General features: G+C 34.7%; 1 protein-coding gene across 6 annotated transcripts in view; it reads left to right on the top strand.

Annotated features, from left to right (window-relative positions):
- Positions 1–5,267, top strand: part of ppargc1a (peroxisome proliferator-activated receptor gamma, coactivator 1 alpha) — a 319,257-nt gene extending 313,990 nt beyond the window's left edge. For all 6 annotated transcript variants that reach the window (XM_088625639.1, XM_088625658.1, XM_088625649.1 and 3 more), the window contains one exon: positions 2,284–5,267. In XM_088625639.1, the coding sequence (XP_088481765.1) occupies positions 2,284–2,387 (104 nt within the window). In that variant the 3' untranslated portion in view covers positions 2,388–5,267. The remainder of the gene's footprint in view (positions 1–2,283) is intronic.
- The last annotated feature ends 16,721 nt before the right edge of the window (positions 5,268–21,988 follow it).

Raw genomic sequence — 21,988 nt, 5'->3', positions numbered from 1 at the left:
GATGAAAGCCTGAAAAATAGAAAAACTTTCCCCTTTTCTTTTAAAAGGAGCTGGATAAGAAGAGGTTGTGAGATATATTTGAATTTGCTGTTGAGAGCAAATGAGACAAAATGTTAAGGACAATGCCTATTTTGTGATAGTCAATTATTCCTTAAATTCTACGTTCTTGGGAAACCTCTGTATTCTGTGGTTTTCTAATGTACCAGTGGTTTACAAACCAAGCATTATCTGCTTTTATTAGCACATGGTGTACTGACTTTTGATAATTATGCTGTGTAACAGGCAATATATCTGATTAAACTTGAGGATGTTTTAATCAAATTCCAACAATGCTCAGAAGGCTTTGTCTTTTAAATTGAAACTGGAAGGGAGAAAACTGGCTGCCGTGTAAAAGTACCTAGTCAGCTGGTCCAGTGCCTTGCAACATTTAGGTCCATACTGGGGCTCCCCAAACTTGAAGTACCATTAATTTTGGTTGGTCCTTTTTTTTAATCTCGTTATTTTACAGCTGAAGTCAATTGAGAACAAATTCACTTTAACTGTACCGGGCACACATTTGTACAGCAGGAAATGTGCAGTAATAATTTGTAATTTGTAAATGACCTGACCCCCCTGATTCTCCAGTCAGGAGTCCAGAATCCTACTGTTTAAACCTGAAACACAGTGACATTATTTATTTTGGTTAACCGGTGCTCTGGAGTGAGACTGTAGTAACACCTGAATTTCTCATTCACTCAAAAGCTGGTAGTCTTCGACATGCATTGTCTGGTTGTTTTCTATCAAGTAAGGAAAAGAACTGTCCCTCATATTAAAGGGATCATAATGATTTGTTAGTAGTTAATGAGAAAGGAATGTAGAATAGTAGGTTGCAATATCTCTTATATTTCCTACGAGTCATATAGCAGTTTTGAAATGTTCAGACGTGTAGTTTCAGTATATTTCTAACCTGCAGTGGTTTTATTTCTCAAAAGAGGGATAGAAAAATGCTCAATGTGAAAAATGCTGTTTGTTTAGACTTCTCATTCCCTACTCCTTTCCTGTTTTGCAAGAGTCCGCTCATTAGTTCTGGGCTTAGGGCTGGTATATTTTTCATTCTTCAAGGTGCACTGTGCGGCACAATCCAGCCCTTGGGCATCACATTACATCACAACTGGTATCTTGTGCATACCATGGTCATTCTCATTTCTCATGCTTTCTAAGTTGTGCTGTTGCCTGTGTGGCATCCTATTTGTGAAGCTGTCTGCCAAAGAAGATAAGACACTGTTATTTATTATCAGCTTTCAAATCAAAATATACGGTTCTCATTTTGCCTGTTTGTCATTTGTACCCTGTTAAAAGCTTTATTTCCCATCACACTTTTGAATTATGTAAAATGCATTGTCCAAAGCACTAAACAGAAGGATACCAAAATAAACTGGTGGTGGCATAAATCATTTACAGTTTAGAATCTAATTTTTTACTTTACAGTTACCTTGTAAATATGTCACTCACCTTGATCCAGTACAATGACCATGGCTTCTGGGCAGCACTAAAAGAAGATAAATGAAGAAACTTAAGTCTGTCAAGTTTTGCTTTTTAATACCGTAGTGTCATTACGATGTTAACCATCCTTTTAAAAGAAATTCGGCTTAACCATTTTGAGTCACGCTCGCCTGGGTAGTTAAGCACAATGCAAGGCCAGGTTAGCAATTGAGTTTGCTTAATAAGTTTGTGAAAAGAAATAACTCATGCTGCAACATAACAAAATCATTCTGAGACATTTTGTTAGACCTGAAATCTGTAGAGAAGATACCATGGTGCAGGAGTTAGAGCACTGGTCTTGTGAATCTGGGGTTGTGAGTTCAAGTCTCACTGGGATCTAATTTCTGTGGGACGGAATGGTTAGTACTGTTATGTTTTGAGCTCATGGCTCACAAGTTTGATTCCAACTTGAGCGTCATATTTGTGGGGAGTTGTCTGACTGTTCAAGCAAGTTTTCAGTTGGTGGTCTGTATCCTGCCTTTATCCAGAGTAGTGGTTTTGCTACTCTGAATTCTTCCCAGGGGTAGGGCAGTTTAAGAGAATTTTATCCTTGGTGTATTTGTTCTCAGTACAGCCAGTGCTGGCTGTGGGACTATAAATACAGTAAATGGATCTAAATGAGCATGATAGTTCTTACTGCCTCTTATTGTTTTTTGATGTTTTGTGCTGTAGATAAGGTATCAAGAATGTGATTGTGGTAGAACAGATGAACAACTCTGAAAAACTGCTGTCACTAATGGATATTCTTTAACATTCCTTCAGATTCCCATTCTGATGACTTTGATCCATCATCCACAAAGAGCAAGTATGACTCCATGGATTTCGATAGTTTGCTGAAAGAAGCACAGCGCAGCCTGCGAAGGTAACAAGCACCAAACCTGCCACTGACAGAGGGATTCGTAATACCTCATGGATGTTTTGTCCTTCAGCTGAGACTGAGAAGTTTTACACTCTATGTACGATGAAAAAATAAAGATTAAAAACTGAAGTTTACATGAGCAAAGCTGCTGAAGAGTCAAGAAGAGACATTATCGATGCAGAGAGCCGACAAATCTTTATGTATGAACAAAGATACAGTGCTTCACAAAAAAAGAAAAATAATAGAATGGATGATCTTCCATGTTCCACAATACCAACAGCTTTGTGACTGGTAAAAAATGTGCAGCTTGTTCAGTTTTTTTTGTTTTTATCTGATGTGTGGATGTGGTGTTACATTACTAATAAGAGTTGGGGGTATTTCAGATAACATTATCACCTACATTTGGCAAAAATGTAGTAGTATATTTACAGATATTATATGGAATATTTTTATTTTGTGTACATATCTGAGAAAGTTCTTTATTTGTTACAGCTATGCACTGTACAATGCAGCCTTCTTTTCAATGATGCTGAAATTTTCTTAATCAAGAATGTTGACCTGTAGTTAATGACAATGAAGCAAGACAAACATTGTCCCCTGTCATATTTAGAGGATGTGCTTATATGATTGCATATAGATGTGTGTGGGTGATTTTTTTTTAGGGAGATGGAGTCAAAGGTTCGTCTGAGCAGATTGTGGTGAAGAAGTTGTTACCCATGTCTAATGTTTGTATAAGTGTTCTGTTTTTAAAGTTTCATGGTCAGTTTTTTTTTCTCTATACAGTACAACCAGTGTAAAATACTTTTTTTAAGGTATATTTTCATAATTGTATATAAGACCTCAAGAGGTCAAGAATTTAACATTGTTTTTCACTCATACATGCATTAATTCTGAATCATTACGCATAAAATATGTAGATAAGCATCTGAAATCCGTGTTCTCTATACCTGTACATCACTACAGTACTATTTTTTATGCATTGACCACTTTTGGAGAAGAGCCTCTTCAGTGAAACCTACAGTAAATCTTTTGATATTTTTTCCAGTGCCCTATTTATCTATTTATTTTTAATTAAAATATTTATATGGTCTTCACAACACAAGAAGAACCTTGTGAAACTGACTATTTATTTTATTTAATTATATTCTGAAATATAATATCAGGGGGGAGAAAGTGTACAATGCATAAATATTAAGTCTGCTTCTTTTTTATGCCTTTTAAAACTGATTGGCGCATTCGACAGATCAGTTCTTAAGGGGAACTCTAAAAAAATCTGCTTTTCTTCGGTTGGTCTGTGTGTTGTCTCTAAAGCAGGGCTGCTCAACCTACAGCCTTTCCAATGCAGTTTTTTGCAAAGTGTTGCTTGATCAAGCTCTGTAATTATTTGATAACCAGTAAGACTGATGTGTTCCACAGCATAAGTAGCCCTGGTCCAAGTTGTCTCTTGTCTACAGCTATGAAGAGCTTCCTTTTTGTGTCTGAATTAGTTTTCTTTTTTACAAGTAGTCATAAAGCAATAAAAGGTTTTTACAGGTACTTGGTTGTACTAATACACTCTGCTCCTGCCATCATTTTGTAGTTTTAAAAAAAGTACAGGTATTTCAGCGCTTGATTATGTGAACGCCAAACAAAAGTTTACAATTTTTCTTTCCTGGATTTTTAAATCTTCTCTTTGTTGTAAAAAAGAATAATAATAATAATAATGATGATGAAAATGATAAGTTATAATTATAAGAATAATAAAAAGCAATAAATTATTTTTTAAAAATTGTATTTTAGCTGATCATTATGTTGTGTGGTTCTGGACCAGACACATTACCCAGCTGTCTCACAAAAATGTTGTAGGAATTCCATTCCAATGTGTCTTAACACAGTGTTTCTTGTCTTGAACTAGCTTTAGTTAAAAAGTCTAACCCTATGCGTGAATGTCTGCATTTCTGCGTGTTTGGGTTTGTATGTCTGTGTGCTCACCATAGGTCAGCCTTTGTAAGTCGTAGTTGCTGTAATTATTTGCCGATGCTGATCTTTGTCAATCAGAATTGATACAGACTCTGAAATACAATCAAATCCATCCCGCAATTTTTAAATTTACTCAGATTGAGACAGTCCACGGGATTCAATTTACATTGGCAACACTATCTGACTCAAGAGTATTGCCATTCATTTTTAAAGCACTGAACCGATATTACATGTTCTTCCTTCTATTCAGTTGTGTCTCAATAGGAAAGTGACTTTAATGTTAGAAGGTAATCTCATAATTGATTTTAATTTCCTGCTTATATGGAGTACCCAGGTAATTAGAAACCCAGAATAAATCAGGACTTCTAGCAATCATGTGTATTATAGTTTGTTGATCACAATGTAGTTAACATGAAGTGTACTTGTGTAAGTGATAGCTCTTTTTTTTCCAATATACAAAAAGGCAAAACTATTAGCGGGGGAAAAAATACCTATATTTATAAATAGATGTTTTTCTTTTCTGTGTGGAGCTTGGGTAATGGTGTCCTGTCCCACTTGGTAGATGTGGCTTTAATCATTGTAATATAAAATCGGCTTTGTAAATTGCCTAGAGTAGCAATATAATATAAACCTGACAATTCAACATTTAAACTGCGTGGTGGACATTTTTTTTATGATGTCAAATAACTGAGGAATAGAGCACTGCTTTAACGTTTGTGGGTGAACATGTTTCTTTGGGTAGGACAATACGCAGGGAGGGGGAGTGTGTCGTCTGTTTGTGTCTTATCCACGTTGCCTTCTGCCAGCTCCTTACCAATACCTTTTGTGGTTCTACCTATTGTATGAATTTCTTGTGAATTTTATTTTTTATGTGCAATTCTCATCAGCCTCACCAAGCCAATAAAGGGAAACACATGTTTCAAAGAAAGTATCTGAAGTGTCTTCATGGTCCTGCGCTTTCCTTCTGTTTGTACTAGGACAGCGGTATTCACTCCTGGTCCAAGGGGCCACAGTCCGCCAAGTTTTATAGGTATTGTCAATGACTGAATACCTGGTAACAGTAGTAAACTACAGCAATCAATTCAAATAGTACCAGAAGGTTTTGAGTTTAGGCACAGTGGCTATACAGGACTAGGAATGAATATCAGTATGCTAGGGGAATGATTCTGCTGGGATTCAAAGGTCAGAATTAGACATGAATTGTATAAAATGCCTGTGCAGGTTGGAGGCACAGAAAAGATATGTGAAACTTAAGTTGCCTTCATTCCTGTCCGCTTTTTTGGTGCAGTTTCCGAAAGTCTTTTTTGTTATGAAAAAGAGCATCTTCCAAGACTCTTAACACAGGTGTCCCCAGTCCTGATCCTGGAAGGCTAATGTGCCTGCATGTTTGTCAAGTCATTGTAAAGTACGTGGAAAAGGGGATTCCTCAGCACCTGAAGAGCTGAGTGAATCTGTTAAAATAGTCCAAGTAAGTCAATGTTGAGCAGATAGAGTATGTTAATAGCATAACTTTACTGAAATCCTGTAGGCACACTGACCCCCCCCCCCCAACTCCCCAGGACCAGACCTGGGGACCCTTGCTCTAATATTCTCACTCTTTACAAGTACTGTACTGTAGGTCTGTGGTTCCCAGCCCTAGTCCTGGGTGATCCATGTGCCTGGTGCTTGACATTCTGACTGATCTTTAATCACTGGTGCTAACGTAGGGCTATAATTGATTTTTTTTGCTTGTTTAGGCTTTTGCTTATATGTTTCTGAACTGAAAGTAAGAACACCCAGCTTCAAACTAAGTGTTCCAGCCATATTACCACACAGAACTTTGTGCAGTCCCAACTTGTTTATTAAAAGCCCTCTCCTCATTCCTGTCTTGTCAGCTCTTAATAGGTGAACAATTTATGGTGAACACTGGTGGGAATATCAACGTATCACTCCCTAAACAAATGTTTTTGTTTTCCCTTTTGAGGTAACATTTCATCTAACACCCCTGAATACAGCAACTCAGAAATTTGTATGGGTTTTAATTTCTATCAGCCATTTAAGATCTGAAAGTAAATGAAAAAATATGCCCTGAACAGAAAATTGTGTTTGATTAACTTGACTGGAACAAAAATCAGAAGGCAGAGACCTGTCGGGACCAGGGCTGGGAAGCACTGATGCAGGCGATGAGCCGTGTCCATTGTTCCTTGGCAAAGCTGTCTGAGGTATTGCCCACCTACAACTAATGGCGGAATACCAGTAGGAAGTCACATTGGTTACTTATTTTTAAGAATCTGTGAAGTTGTTTTGATACATGTTTTGCAGCTTTATGAATAGCAGACATTTAAAGAATGCTCTCAATGTGCACACAGATGAGAAACTTTAAAACATACTTTAACAGTATAGAGTATTACAATACTGTATACAGGATCAAAGTTAGCTTTAAGCGAATCAGAGGAGGTTAATTTAATTATGCTGGAACTGTAAATGTTATTTTCTTAACTCTTGTGGCTTTATATTTATGCAGCTTGAAAAGGATGTTTCTTATCGAATGAATCCTGTACACATTTTTGGTTTTTTTTAGTAGCTCAAAACTATTCTTACCTTAAGAACATTTAAGTATCAAGGTTCTGTCATAGCAAAGTACACAGGTATGCATATTTATTTCATATGCACATTCACCTGATTACCCAGTTGTAGAGTTATTTATATGTGCTAAGCAATGTTGCTGCAAATTCTGCAAAAACGTGATAAAATATCCTTGCAGTGTAACAATTGTATTTGAGATTACTGAAAGCTGCTATAAAAGAACTAAGTTAATGAAAAATAAAGCTGTTTAACAGAGTCCAATACCAATGTCAATAATAATTCTGATAATTATAATATTCCATTCACAAGCCTGCTTCTAAAGCTCAGAAAGACAATAGAACCCTTGCCTGTATGAAACATGGAAAGAATATACATTAAAGTTTAACGTCTGAATGAAGTCTGATTGTGTTTTTAATAACAGGGATCTTTTTCGCCTGAGGGAAAGAGTTACTGCTTTCATTTAGTCTGTGCTGTGCCGTAGCATGAGGTCCCTCGCACAGTGTGCCCCTTTGAATGAAGGAAGCAGATGTATTTAAGATATCTTTGGAAATTTCTTCTGTGGAGATGCATTCAACTTCTCCACTCTGTTGCATTATATTACTTACCATGAAGACAATGGAAGGCTACCCTCTGCTTTTATTTCTAGTGATGTTTATAACATATAATCCATGACTACCACCCTGCATAATATATTCCATCTGTATAGGATGCAAGGAAATAGGTCAGGTTAGTTATTGAAGAGATTCCAAGTGTGACGTGCTACATTTACACATTAACCAGCTTTACTAGATATCATTGACTAGTAATTACTTAATGGAAAGGATTGAGGTTAGTAAAACAGACAAATGCATGGAACTATTTCAAATACTCTGATATCATTTGGCATTGTTTAAGAACTATGATTAGGCATGTGTAGGGTTACAACATAAGTATGGTATTAAATGAGAGGAGGCCATTCAGCCTGCCTGGTCCAATTGGTAGTTGTTAATTGGTCCGAGGATCTCAGCCATGCTGATTCTACTGTGTTCTCTCACAAACATTGGGTTACAAAGCAGGTCTTGTTGTTGGTTTTAATATTTTACATTTCTGGTTAGTCTCCACTTCTGTCCTCTGTTTCGTGTTTCACTTTTCATTCCAAAGAAATCCTGAGTCAATGTGAGCCTGTGCCATTCGGGATTTTGAATATCAAAATCGTAATCTTTTCTGTTCCAGATTAAAATATCTCAGTTCCTTCAGCCTGATGGTGTAGGACATCCTTTGAGTCCTGGATAGTATCTGGTTGCTCTTCTCTGAATGCATTTCAGACCAGCAATATATCTTCTGTAATGTAATGACCAAAGTTGTACAAATTATTCTAAACGAGGCCATACTAGTGCATTTGACAATTTTAACATAACATGACATGATTTAAACTTTTAACTATATACAGTATCCTTTTGTTGTTTTTCCTTTTTAATTGTTTCCCAACAGTGTCTTGAAGAGCTACATTACAGGTAACTGTCAACATGTACACATAAATAGCCTTTTTTATCTTAGTGCTTCCAATTTTTAATTTATAGCTTATGTTTCAATTACCTGTATGCAAACCTCTGCACCTGTATCCAATAAATGACATCTGTCAGATGTTTGGATTTTCATCTCAATCTTTTTGAATTTCATTTGCTAATTCTATAGTCCTCTTCCTAATTTGTTATTTGGTATGATCTAGTCTTCCACCTAAACCAGAAAAATATTTAGATATAAATATAAATGAAGAAGGGCACAGCTAATGTATGCCACTGCAATAGAAAATGTCTGGATACAATATAACATAACATAAAAATAAGGAGTGGACAGAAAAAAGCATTTTAAACATATATTCCAGGGTAAGTCACTAAGAAGCTAAGAAACCCAACTAAGAATCACTTGAGCGTGATTTGTTGAAAAGAAACCCATGGCTTGAAAAGGTAGAAAATTTCCAATACATAACGTGTATTTAATAGCATTACAATCCAAACTATATGGACACTTGGGTAATCTTACTGAAATACACTTAAGAAAGGCAGAATCAGCACTTGATATTGATTTATATGAAAATGTATTAAACAGAAAGGCAGCAGGAGACAGGATTTCCTGGAAGAAAAGGGGATTCCTTGAGTAAAAATCACCTCCCAGACTACATGTAGGCCATTTACACTCTTTAACATGTTCCTGTCAAGGTCATGCCACAGCACTTCAGTAAGCCTAAGTGGCAAGACCAGCATATCAATTTCAAAATCTGTTGTTCTTTTTCCTTAAGTAATTTTGGTTTAGTTGAACTGTGTATTTAGAGACAGTGTCATATTTTAAAATGAAACCCTGTAAATTGCCTTTCAGTGGGTACATCATGATGTTGAAGAATGGAAGCAATGATTGCCCTCTGACTATACCACAGCCATTCACAGTCTATCCATCCTATTGGAAAGCTAGGGGTTCTTAAGTGTTACATACTGTATCCATGCATGCAGATGAGACTGCAGAGCTCTTGGTCTGATCTCCAAGTATCTATTATGACTGTTGAAAAGCTTTGGAAATGTGCCCTTTGGAATTTCAATTATTTTAAGAATTGAAATATTTTAAGGGAACTTTTATGTGTTATTTACGTACTGTACTCATTGGCACATTCGCTTTTGAAACTGACAAGTGTGCTGAATAAATAAAAGTTTCCATTGTGCCAGAAGCATAACCTGCTGGTTCCATACCTAATCTAGACTATATTTATATCCAGCAATTGACAATTGGATCAAATTTTGACAACTCCTGCTCTGTAGAGTGCATGAAAACAATCTCATGAGAAAAATCATTTTTCATTAACTATATCTGTACTTACAGTAGTCTCCTGTGCCTTTTATAATTCTAAACATTTTCTAAAGATAGTAATTACAATTTAGTGGGAACACTAATTTTTGTTAATATAGAAATTTTCTTTCTCAGAGTATTCTTTACATAGAAAATTAACATTTGGTTACAGAAACTTGATGTGCATTAAAACATGATTTTTGTCTTAATTACATAAATTTCCTTCTCTCTGCTACAGTTTGCTTCTATTTCTGTGATACCTTGGTAAGTAGCTATTGTATGAAAAAGATTAGGCCAAACTAGACTAATTAATTAAATGTTCTGAGGCAGAACATGTGCAGTGCTATCAGTAATTTAATGTTGGAAGTCTTCAGGACTTCTTCAAAAAGACACACAAGATTTGCTGGAAAAGGTCCATTGCTGCAATAGGTGTTTTTTTTTAAACTGACAGTGTGAAACCAGCATTCTAGTAAAGTCACTGGTCTGTATAATTCTATCAGAATAATTAAAGTTAAATTATATTATTAGGGCTAGGTAGAAGGAGACAAAATGGGATTATTGAGTGCCAAGAACTAGCATTAGGAACTGCTTGAGATATGAAATGTCTTGGGAAATTTATGCAGGGCATTGAGGTCCCTTGATTATTGCTCTGAGTTCTTTATTGGCTTTTGTTTAAAGGTTTCATGCCTCATCAAAAACCTGACTTCCCCCATTCACGTTTTATGAGTATTTGGTAGCCAGTGTAAGTCCACTTTGTCCCTAGGCAAAATCTGAACCTGTGACCTTGTAAGGCTAATGATCTGTGAGTTCTACCAACTCAGCCAAGCAGCATTTCTATATGCAGCCAAGATTTTTGCAAGCAGTTGTCCCTGTAAGACTTTTCTCCATTGCATAATATTGTGATGTTTTGTAATCGATAATTACTCTTCAAAAATATTACCCTCACTATTACCTTCACTATTCAATTGGTTACATTAAAAACACACAGAAAATGCCATTATTTGTTATTTGTAATGAATCTCAGCCTTGTTAAATGCTTAGGTTTGTAAATGAAAGTATAAAAAGCATAGAATCAACAATGACAACAGGCAGTAAAGTGGAGAGATGTTCAATATTAATTTTATCTTAAGGTAGAAGAAAATCAACAAACTCTTAAAACAAAGAGCTGGCCAAAAAGGAAATCTTAATTTCTTTCACCAATACCAAAATCTAATCAAAAATGCCTTCTGATCTAATTGCTTTTGAAGTGACTGAACAGATTTGACACTTAGGACTGCCAAACGAACTTTACCTTGTGACAACTGATGCTGGTAGTGGGAGATCTGTTGTGTTTTTAACCTCCAAGAAGACATCTTCCTTTCCTCACTACCTTTCATTTTAAACCAATACATAATGATTCTCTAAAATACCATCAATCCATGTGTGACTTGTAGCAAATATAATCTTGCATGTAATCACTTCTAGAAATGCTAGAAAAACATTCAGATACTATTTTCTTATAACGATTAACTTAGTACCTGAGTATATGCTACTGAGAATTATAATTAACACTGTACACATTGATCAGACCCAAAACATAATTTACCGTTTCAGAAGATCAGTCCAACTTTAACGCAATGAGAGAATTAAATATAAAGGGGCAGCAAGCTCAATATTTTAATGTTTGGTGGTAAATGTGGAAATTACAGCCTTAGCCACAAGGAATTTATACCCAAAGGATGATTTCAAAAAAACATTTTGTTAGGAAAATCACCCAAGGATATAAGCTTTCCCTATCTTCAAAAACCCATAAATGCTTGATAAGAATTATTTTGTCACAGACCTGTCACTTAGAACTTACAAATTATATCTAAATGCATTTAATTGCAAAAAGACCAACAAGAGACACAAGAAGACACTGATTACATTGGCACGCAATTATGATTACATGATAATTTACAAAACATTACCCTGCACTTCAGTATTTCAAAGACACTCCAATCCTACCTTTTCACCGACTGGATCTTTGAAATTCATCCTATCACCTATTTTGTTCTCTGTGTCCTTAAGCAGCCGTCAAATCCAAAGGTGTTATGTGCTGTCATTGCCTTTATATATCAAAATCCAGATGATACAAGAAACTGTGCATTACTGTACTGTATATTGGTGTTATTTGATATGATAGTCCACAATGAAAGAGACAGGGCCATCAGAGGCTTTTGAAGAGACATGATGGTACTGTATAGAGAGAACTCACCTGTCTGATGTCAGTTGTCTGTGGCTAATTATCCGAGTGCTGCCTATTTCAGGTCAAGCTACCATTTGCCAGGGGTGAAGTGTAGAATTGGAGAGCTGGGATAGAGACTGATATTTGCTACAATTCTCATCTCCTTATCCATTATTGTCCCCTGAGTACTTTCTTGGCAGCAAAAGCCTGGGCCAGTGGCAGACATTTCCCTCTCAATTTTAGTTTATCATAGACACTGATGACGGACACTTTCAAATAGACAAAGAAAGTTTTATTTTATGCGTCTGTGATTGGAACATTACATTAGAAATAAGGCTCTTGCTTCTGCCACAATGCCAGCTATATAGATGTTAGCTTTTATGTCTTCCAAAAGACAACAGTGATGCTAGGATTGGATCTCTTTATTTAAAGTAGTTTATTAAACCTGCCACATTACAAGACCACTCATCTGTGTGTATGAGACCAATTAGATAGTTCAGATAAATGGCTGCATGAAAAGGCATATTCATGTAAAACCTATTATTTTCATGTCTTGTTAATTTTCAAAACTCCATTCACACCTTTGAAGTGCTTCTTCTGCAAAGAGTTTACCAAACATTTCTATTGGAGGTAGTACTATTTTCAAAATCTTTGAACTCAAATAATTACGGTATTTTATATACAACAATGCAAAATTAATTACTACATCTCATATTGCAGATAATCTGCAAATTCATCTATCCACCCTTTTTATCTATCCTGGCAAGCAACAGGCACAAGGCAGGATCCACCCTGATAGAGATGGATCACATAGATAGATAGAAATCTATCACAGAGCACACACAGACACAGACATACACGAGAGCCTGTTTTCCCAGTAGCCAATTAACCTACCACTATGTCTTTGGTAGGAGCACCCATCTTAAACCCAGAATGGGGAGAACATAGAAACTCCACACAGACAGCTCCCAAGACCCAGAATTGAACATTAGTCTCCAGTGCTGCAAGGCAACAATGCTAACCACTGCGCCATCACACTGCCTGTGAAGAATTCATATTCTCCCAGATATATTATTCTATACCATATCTATTTATAGCATAACACAGCCTATAGGCTTTTGAGAAACTTCTGCTACTGCTGTCATTGGTAATTTACAGATATGAATAGTTTTTTTAATACATGGTCCACACTTATCACAGTCCACACTTACAAATACTGTATCATGATATACAGTATCAAATGTCGCTAAATCTTTTTTGTTACACTAGAATTACAAACAGTTGTAACATAATTTTGAAAACAGAACAAACCTGATGATAGTTTGCTAATGTTTCACCAAAATACTTTTCTTCTTAAATGAAAAAATCCTTCCTAAATCTTGTACAGTATATAGGCTAGGGATGCTCAGTTCTGGTCTTTCAAAGCTACTTTGCACGATTTCTTGTTCTCTTAAATACAGCAGCACCTGACGTGTTGGGAGAAGTTGTTAAATTGGGGCAATTGAGACAATAATGAACTGATTTAGGTCATTAGGAGCTGAGTTGAAATGAACACCAGCTGATGCACTGGTCCTCCAGGACCAGATTTAAACTCTTTCTCATATAGATACTCACATGGTTATGTCAGTCAGGAAATGTGTTTAGGGCTGCAACAGAGATTCCTGGTCTCCCAACTTTGATAACCTTCTTATTAGGAGCCAAGTTTCTTCTGATATTCATTCCAGCTGAGTTTTCAATTAAATCTGAATGCAAATGGAACCAGCTATTTGCTTAATTTGTGCTCTTAATTGTTTTCAGCTGTCCTTTTCACAATACCAAACAAAACATTTTTGTCCTTTCCTTTTGTTGCTGTAGATAGGCTGTATGTTAGCCTCCTGTTTAATGGAACTCAAAAAGAAAGGTGACTTTCTCATGGAGGAAAAGTTAAATAAATCATACATTATTTTTCTACATTTAAAAAAAATGCTTTTTCACTGAAGTTGTGCTTCAGTTGGTATTCCTCAAAGAGGACAAAAACTTGTGTTTCAGCATGTAAAAGGACAGGTATGTACTGTAGTAGTCTTTAAATGTTAACTGGAAACTACAATACAGAATTAAATACATGTTCATTTTAAAATAGCTTAGACTTATTTGATTTTTTTCTAATGTTTTTATGACCATGTTACTACTGAAGAAGATTCTCTGGGATCCTTTAAAGCACGTTTGAATGAAGCAGCTACCAACCTGTCAAGATAAGGGAGTCTGCACCATAACCTTTCTAAAAGTAAGTCATTTTGGAAATATCATTGAAAAAGGTACTTGAGATTATATGCTTTCTTACTAATATCACGCTTTGCACAGAAATGTAATTTGCAATTACAGAAACATTGGAATTAATTGAGTATTGAAATGTGGTGTTTTGCCCTGCCAGAATCTCTACTTTAGATCCCTACAACCTTAGTGAAATACTGTATCAGGCCGTGCATGTACAGCAGGAGATGTGAAGATTTATTTACAAGAAAGATGAGATGAGAGCAATGGCTGTTGTGTGATTTTTTTTTAAAATGTATGTTCACCTCATATGTTGCATGAACTGTTTCTTTAAAGGGTTTATCACTTTTTTGGTATACAATAAAGAATATGAAACAGAAATCGCATAAATGAGAGTCAAGGCTTGAGTTACGATATAAAGGAGAAGGTAACATTTGGCTTAAAAGCTTAAGGCTTAAACATTTATCAGCTGGACTTTACTTTAGTTTTATCTAATCTTGGTGTATGGGATTAGGTGGTGTGATTGTTCTTTTCCACGAGGATGTAATTCTTTTGACCATGGTTCAAACACCATTTGATGTTTTGAGTTGAAATACAAAAGGTCAGTGTTAAGATACAAACAACACACTACTGTAATGGAAAGTTGTATTAACACTGACGTAATGAACACCAGGTGTGTACTACCCGGTCTATTTTCTGTAGGTCTATGCACATCCTAATGTTATTAGAATCTGGCTGTATATCTTGAGGTGCATAACTTGGATTTCCAACATTGTTTTGCTTGCAAACAATTTAAATTCAGATTCTTCACCTAGTTTTACAAAAAAAAAGATAATAGCTAGAGTAGTGCTAAGGAAAGGTGAAAATGAAGTCTGTAAGAAGACAGAGTGTTAAACAATAAAATAAATATATGAAATATGCACCAGCAGTTAAAACATAATTATTCCTCTGGTGCTCATTAAAATGTTTTATGTATTAATCCACATGGCAATAGCATAATTAAAGTGCTATTTTGTGGTCTAACTAATCCACTCTGACAAGGCTTAAGATTCAATTAACCCTGTTTTAACCCTTTGTTTTAAATGGTCATTTCTGGAATTTAACTAGAGCTTATTATATATGATTTCTCCTATAATTTTTTTCCTGCTAAATAGATAAACGTGGCTAGTTTATCTTAAAAGAACCTTATTATGTTGCATTCTCACAGGCTTTGTGTTATATTATTTATAGAAAGCTAGAGAGATGATGATTAAGGAGAAATATACAATACATTATCCAGAGAACTGCTAAGGAAATGCTGTTTTAGGCATGATTAGGATTCTTCTTTGATTTTATTGTTCTGTTTTTCACAAAATGCTTACATAGAATGTATGCAGGCAGATGTTGTCACAGTGTTTGTGTGTGTATATAATACCATTTTAGGTGGTGTCCCCTTCATTTAATTATCAGTGCAGCAAGTCTGAGTTCACCACCTCCTAATGTTCCTCATGAAGTTCCCTGGCCTAAAGGGTTTGATTCTTTCTGCCACAAGCCAGCTCTTGAACTGAGGCCAAGATCTGTGCTCATGTCAGTCAAATTAGCATTAGTCCTGAACAATGTTGCAGTGCCGATCAGTGAATGTGAAGGACACTGGCACTGGCATATTAAAGCACATTGTTCTCCACTTGTCAAGAAGAACCAGTGAACACTAAAAATAACCACAATGCAAAAATGGAATATTGCGTTGTTGTGCAAGTTACGCATGCCATAATTATGTAAATGTCAAGAACAGAACTTGGCAGAAAGCAAAACGAGAATTTACACAAGGATGGTGGAAATGACCGTGTTAGTAATATACCATAAAAGGAATAGCTAGCCCCTCTAATTTACTATTTAATTTACATTTAATTTAAAAATTAATGTACTGTGTCTGTTAAGGTAAAATTTTAACATTGTCATGCAGTATACCTCTTATCAGAACTCCACAACCAAAGTTCAATTACATAAAGTTAAGTAGATCTAGAAAAGACATACTGTATGGTAAGTACACTGGGCCTAACTGTAATGGGCACAACCAAAACACACAACTACAACAAAACCTACTTTCCAAATACTTTAACCCTTGATATGGTTAAAATGACACTTGACCAAAGGCCTGTTTTTCATTGACTAATGCAGTCCTGTCTCAAAAATAAACATGCTTTCATGTTTGAAAGCTTATCATGCTTTCAGAACTAACATATAACAATAAGGGGTAAACCATAGAAACATAGTGTGTTTGAATATACAGTATATAGTATCCTTATACTCAAATGTGAAGCTCTATTGGCTCTCATAAACTCCTGCTTTTCTTATTATCACTGTGGCGTTGGTTCACACAAAACGTATTCTTATCAAAGCTGATTCCTCTACTTCGTTAGTCATTGTGGGTTTTTATTTTGTATCATTGCTTAAACTTTTGTGGTTTATATCCGTACAGTATAAGCTTCTCTGAAATGATTGATATTTACTAGGTATCTTGTCTGATTTCACAGTTTTATATACAGTAATTTGCTGTACTGTATGTCTGCTTTGAAAGCAAGTCTTGTCCCTTCACCATCTCTAATTATGGTTATTCATATTTTTAAGTGTAATAAATTTTGTTACAATACGTAGCCTATACAGTTGTTATTCATGCTCTGTGTCTTAAATTACTTGTTAGTCCTCTAGAAATCTTATATACTGCTTACTAAGATGAATAAGCATTCAGTGAATATAGAGGAATTACCTTTATCAAATCCATATAACCCAGAAAACAATATTACACTTAATAAATTAATGATATATACAGTATATTGATGTTAGAAAAGTTTGTCAAATTGCATGTTTGCAGTGGATTTTTTTATTAAAAGTTATTGTGTGATTATATTATCATTTTGGACTTGTGATATACTGTATCATCAGATGATATTGTTGCAACAGTGTTCTAAAAAAGGCAGCTGATGTTAAGCCATCTTCTTGATGAAGTCCTGGACTATACATTTACACCACCAAAAATAAGAATGTCAAAAACTTTACGCCTTTGCAACAGATACATTTCTTGAATATGCACTTCTTCCTGGGAAAAGTTAAATCTGGCAATAATGGGACAATATAAATGTACAAGCAGAAGAGATGGGTTGCAATGACAGTGACAAATCCAGAATATTTTGTGTGAAGGTTCAATGTCATAAGAGAAATCCAGGCCTACTTGACAACATCAAGATACAGAGGTTAGAATTTCTATTTTTAAGATTCTAACATTTTTTCAGTAAAATATTTACTAGTAATAGTAGTATTAATAATAATTTATATAGTGTATAGCTGTATTTGGGCATGTAGGACTGTCAAAATGTGAACAAAATGTGCTACAGTTTAATGCAAATCACTTTATTTTTAAACCAATGGGAAAATTTAAAAGTGGCCAAAATATGGGTTGTTGGTCTGTTTTCATCCTGTGTGTGGCTTCACTGGGTGGAAAATGTAATACTACATAAATTTAATAATGATTAATGGGAAGTCCATACAAATTTAGGAAGAGAAAGATATGTGTCTACCTATGCATGCTTGTTTCTATTTAATCAGGTCAAGTATGATTGGTACAGTATCTGTACAACCAACCAATATAGATCTTTGAATATATATTGAATATACCATTTGGTTCTGTACAGTTGCACCACAACAGCTATCTAGATAAGTCTTGTAGAGGGAGGTTTTCAGTGTCGGTAGCATTTTGAAGACGTTACTATATAGAACCTGCCCTTTGATCAGAGCTCAAGGATAATATGCATATTACAATAGTTGTTTAGGGTAAAAAGTCATTTCCTAATGAACAATCTCTACATGGAATATATGTGCAAGATTAATGGTTAGCTTAAGGCAGAATCACAACAATCGTGTACAGAATTAGTAGTAATAAAATAAGAATGCTGTGTAAATGAACCTTGGTAGTTTAGTAATCTGTATTCCTAATAACTAACCAGAATGCAATTAATGAGTGATGAAGAACAAAAAAAATATATGGTTTTCCTGGACCATCTTAGGTTTAGTACTGTAATCCTTGATAGAGTGTGGTAGTAAGAAAGTTTATTGAGTCTTTTGTTTAGTTGTTCTTCAGTGTTTTATCTAATTGTAATCAGATAATCTATTTATCTATAATAAAGATAAATGTTTTTTTTATCATTTATAATGCAGGTATTTTGAAATCCAGCATTTCTTCTTTCTAGTTTCCAAACAAATACAACTAATACATGTATTATAATTATAACAATTGCGTCTTGTGGGTGTTTAAAAGTAAAAATATTTTACTATTGTAACAAACAGCAAATAATCTTTACAGTAAAACAAGTCCTGAAAATGCACACTGATAATTCTTAATTTGTTTTTGATTGATTTAAATGTGCAAAACCAGATAAAAGAATAGCAAAGAAAGTGTTTGGTGTTATTTTTCCAAGTTAATTAATTTGTTGTACAGCAAATATTATATATTACATAGAAACCTCTCTGATTCAATTTATAGAAATGTATAGCTATAATTTGTCGTTAGGATCAAATGGTTAAAATATTTTTATATGTGTGGGACTGCATACTGTACATGTGTGTCACTGTATGTAAGTTGCTTACATTTGTTTTTTCTATTATCTGCATTGATCAAAAGGCTAACCACATACACTTCATTATCCTTCTACTAAATTATCACAAATCATATGTTAGTTTGTATGTTTGAATATTTCTGATGACTTTTACCAACTGGAAGGAATCCTGACTGCTTTTGATTCTTAGTAATGCAGCTGAGTGATCATTCAGACTGGGGAAATTACGCTGTAGGACATTTTTGTTTCTGTTTGTGATCCACGTTTATACTGTACATCAATAAAACTAGTGGCTTCATTTCTTTATTCCAGCTTTCATTTCTTGTCATTTAATTATTCAGGCTAAGGCACCCTATTTGTCCTTTAGTGTAGTGTGAATTCAGAAGAAATGCAACTCACAGATTGTCTCGAACCACAGTAGAGAAACTAGTTTAGCCAGACCTTTTTGAACCCCATGAGAGTTGGAAAAGATGGAAAGGAACAACAATTTATGGCATTTTTTTTAAAAGGTGACATAGGGTGGTGTTATTCAAATGGACAGGAGGGACATTCATGACTGTCTTTCGACTTTTGATCACATGTAAAAACTGTTGACGCACCCAAAAGACATTTTAGTTTCATTTTTATGTCAAACAAATTAACAAAATTGTACACCAGCATGAATATCTCTGTTTAACCATTTACTAAATTTAGTGACAGTTCAAACCCATGTTCCCCATTGCCCCTTTAAGTGAGTGAGTGTTTGCTCTAAATATGTACAGTAAGTACTTCTGTTTGTATTCACTGGCTTATTTCACCAAGCAAATATGGTGCAATATTTTGCCGTAACTCTTATTTGTGACCTTGATCTACCCTTAGGGGTACATTTAGATCATAGTTTGCCTGTCACCAGCATAAATCTGTGAGTTTCCATAATGGTTGGCTGTATTTTTTTAAATGATTTAACAATATTACTTGCACATGTGCCTTTTTTACCACACAGACTGCCTCTTGGTGTGAAGTAGACCCTAATCTTTATCACTAAAACTACATGAGACATCAGAATGGTAGACAAGAGAAATGCATAGAGAAAAATTAAATGTGGAGAAGGAAAGCCCAAGATTAATCATTCCAAAACCATGAATTTTACTTTCAGTTTGAAACTGAATCCTTGGCTCTTTGATTTAAAATTACAATATAATTGGTTTGCATGGCTGCAACTAACAACGGTATGTCTCTAGTTGTCTTAAACCCTATTCTTTTTGTATAGCTTTAAATTACGACTCTAAAGCAGCTGCAATTTAGCTGAGATAATATTGATCAAAATGTCAATATGTCTTGTCATTTTGAACAGAATGAAACAAAGTACTATACTTTCGAACTTTTCATTACTTAACGCATATACGCATCTGTTGCTTCCAGATTTCTAAGGTATGTATATGATATGTAGTACAGTACATTTAGATTTAGCCTTTCCCTTTTAAGTTATAGCAATTGTTATTGGATTATTGTGTACTCAATGTTGAGGTGTCAGACTAAACATCCTTGTATAATGAAACATTTCTAAGAGAAATTTGCAAAACATTTTGTGAATGACAAATATTTTAGATATTTTTGTTAAGAAGATAAAAGATGTTCAGATACATGGAACATTTTGCAAATCATGTCTGGCCTGAAAATGGATTTTGCCTCACGTAATACAAGCAAGATTGCTTTATTTGTATAAATGTTATTTCCTTTTTTGCTTTTTTTCCTTCATGGGTTACATAATCATATGAAAGATCCATAACAGTTTAAAACTAATCTGTCCTCACTTGAATCTGCTAAAAGAAATACCTTTGCTTCTCTCTAAATAATCTTCAAATAAAAAAAAAATACATAGTTCACTCTGTCTTGTTAATTCAGTTTTCAGTAGTGTATTGATCAAAGTATCTCGTTAGACCTCTTCTGTGAATCAGCTTTCAATGTACTGTATGGGTAAAAGCTGTGATATAATAGCTACTTTTGTTCTAAAACCTAACATAAATTCGGACAGTATGTCAGTGAATGTTGCAACAGCAAAATCTAAGCAGGTGTGAAACCTTTGTTGTGAGGTAATTTAAATGTTTCACTACAAACAGAAAGGTGAATCCTGGAACAAAATTAGCCTTCCTTTCTTATTTTTTTCAAGGTGGACATTTAAACCTGAAATTAATTTGTGTACTTCAGTTATGGACAGGATGTGTACAACAGTCAACAGTCAGTTGAGTAGTCAGCAATGCAAATGTGAGGTTAAACATGATGACAGAAAGTGCAAGTATCCTGCTTATCTAGTTGTCTGAAACACAGCATACTGTAAATATAGAGTAAACATATCCAGATAATGTAATTTAATAAATACTCAGATTATAGTCACTAGAGAAACTAGGTTGTAAGTATGAATTCTAGTTTATTACACATCAGGACTTTCCAAAACTACAGTACATACCATTAGATAACTCATCTTGTGCATTACAGACAAGCAGTCACATTGTTACATTTCTGATCTTTGAAATAAATTAAATGTAACGTTATACTTTATAATGTACACTCTGTAATATGTTAGTGAGGATAATAAGTAATGTAACTCATACCATGTTTTGATTTCCTTGCTTCAGTAAAAGTACAGTATAATAACTAATAACAAAGCATCCAATTTTAGTTCTAGTAGAATTGGTCTTGAAAATACTCTTATATAATAAGGTCACATGTGTAAAAAATTAATAAAGATGAAAATGCTGGACATGGCTCTTTAAAGCCCTGATGCGTATCTCATCAGTTTTTAAAGAATTCTGAACAGTGTGAATTGATCTCGCATAGCCTAGTCTGGATAAGTGGGGTTAATGTTTAATCATTTGAAGCCTAATGTAAAACTCGGTCTTTCCTTTTTTATGTTTATTGATGTATCTCTGTAGCTCAAATTTAGACAGAATCTTTTAATTTCATTGCTTGTTATTTTCTTCTTCAGAAAGAAACCCCATTGTGCTAATCAATTGCAGAGGTGCTTTAGTAAACATATATCCAGTTTTTTTTCCCTTTTAAGTATCTGAAGACGCCTGAAGCGAACACACAAACATTTTTAGCAAAAACGCAAGTGTACTGAAGGTATTCAGCTTGTATGTTTATGAACATGCCACCTAAAATGTCTAAATATTCTAAACATCTTTTTCACAGGATGTGACGACCTGATTAAAAATGCATAAGGGGATGTGTGGGATTATGTTA

Source organism: Lepisosteus platostomus, chromosome 1 (genome assembly GCF_059453375.1).
Source record: "Lepisosteus platostomus isolate fLepPlt1 chromosome 1, fLepPlt1.hap1, whole genome shotgun sequence".
Classification (NCBI taxonomy): Eukaryota; Metazoa; Chordata; class Actinopteri; order Semionotiformes; family Lepisosteidae; genus Lepisosteus; species Lepisosteus platostomus.
The sequence above is the reverse complement of the archived record's forward strand: the minus strand, read 5'-3'. Positions and strand labels throughout refer to the sequence as shown.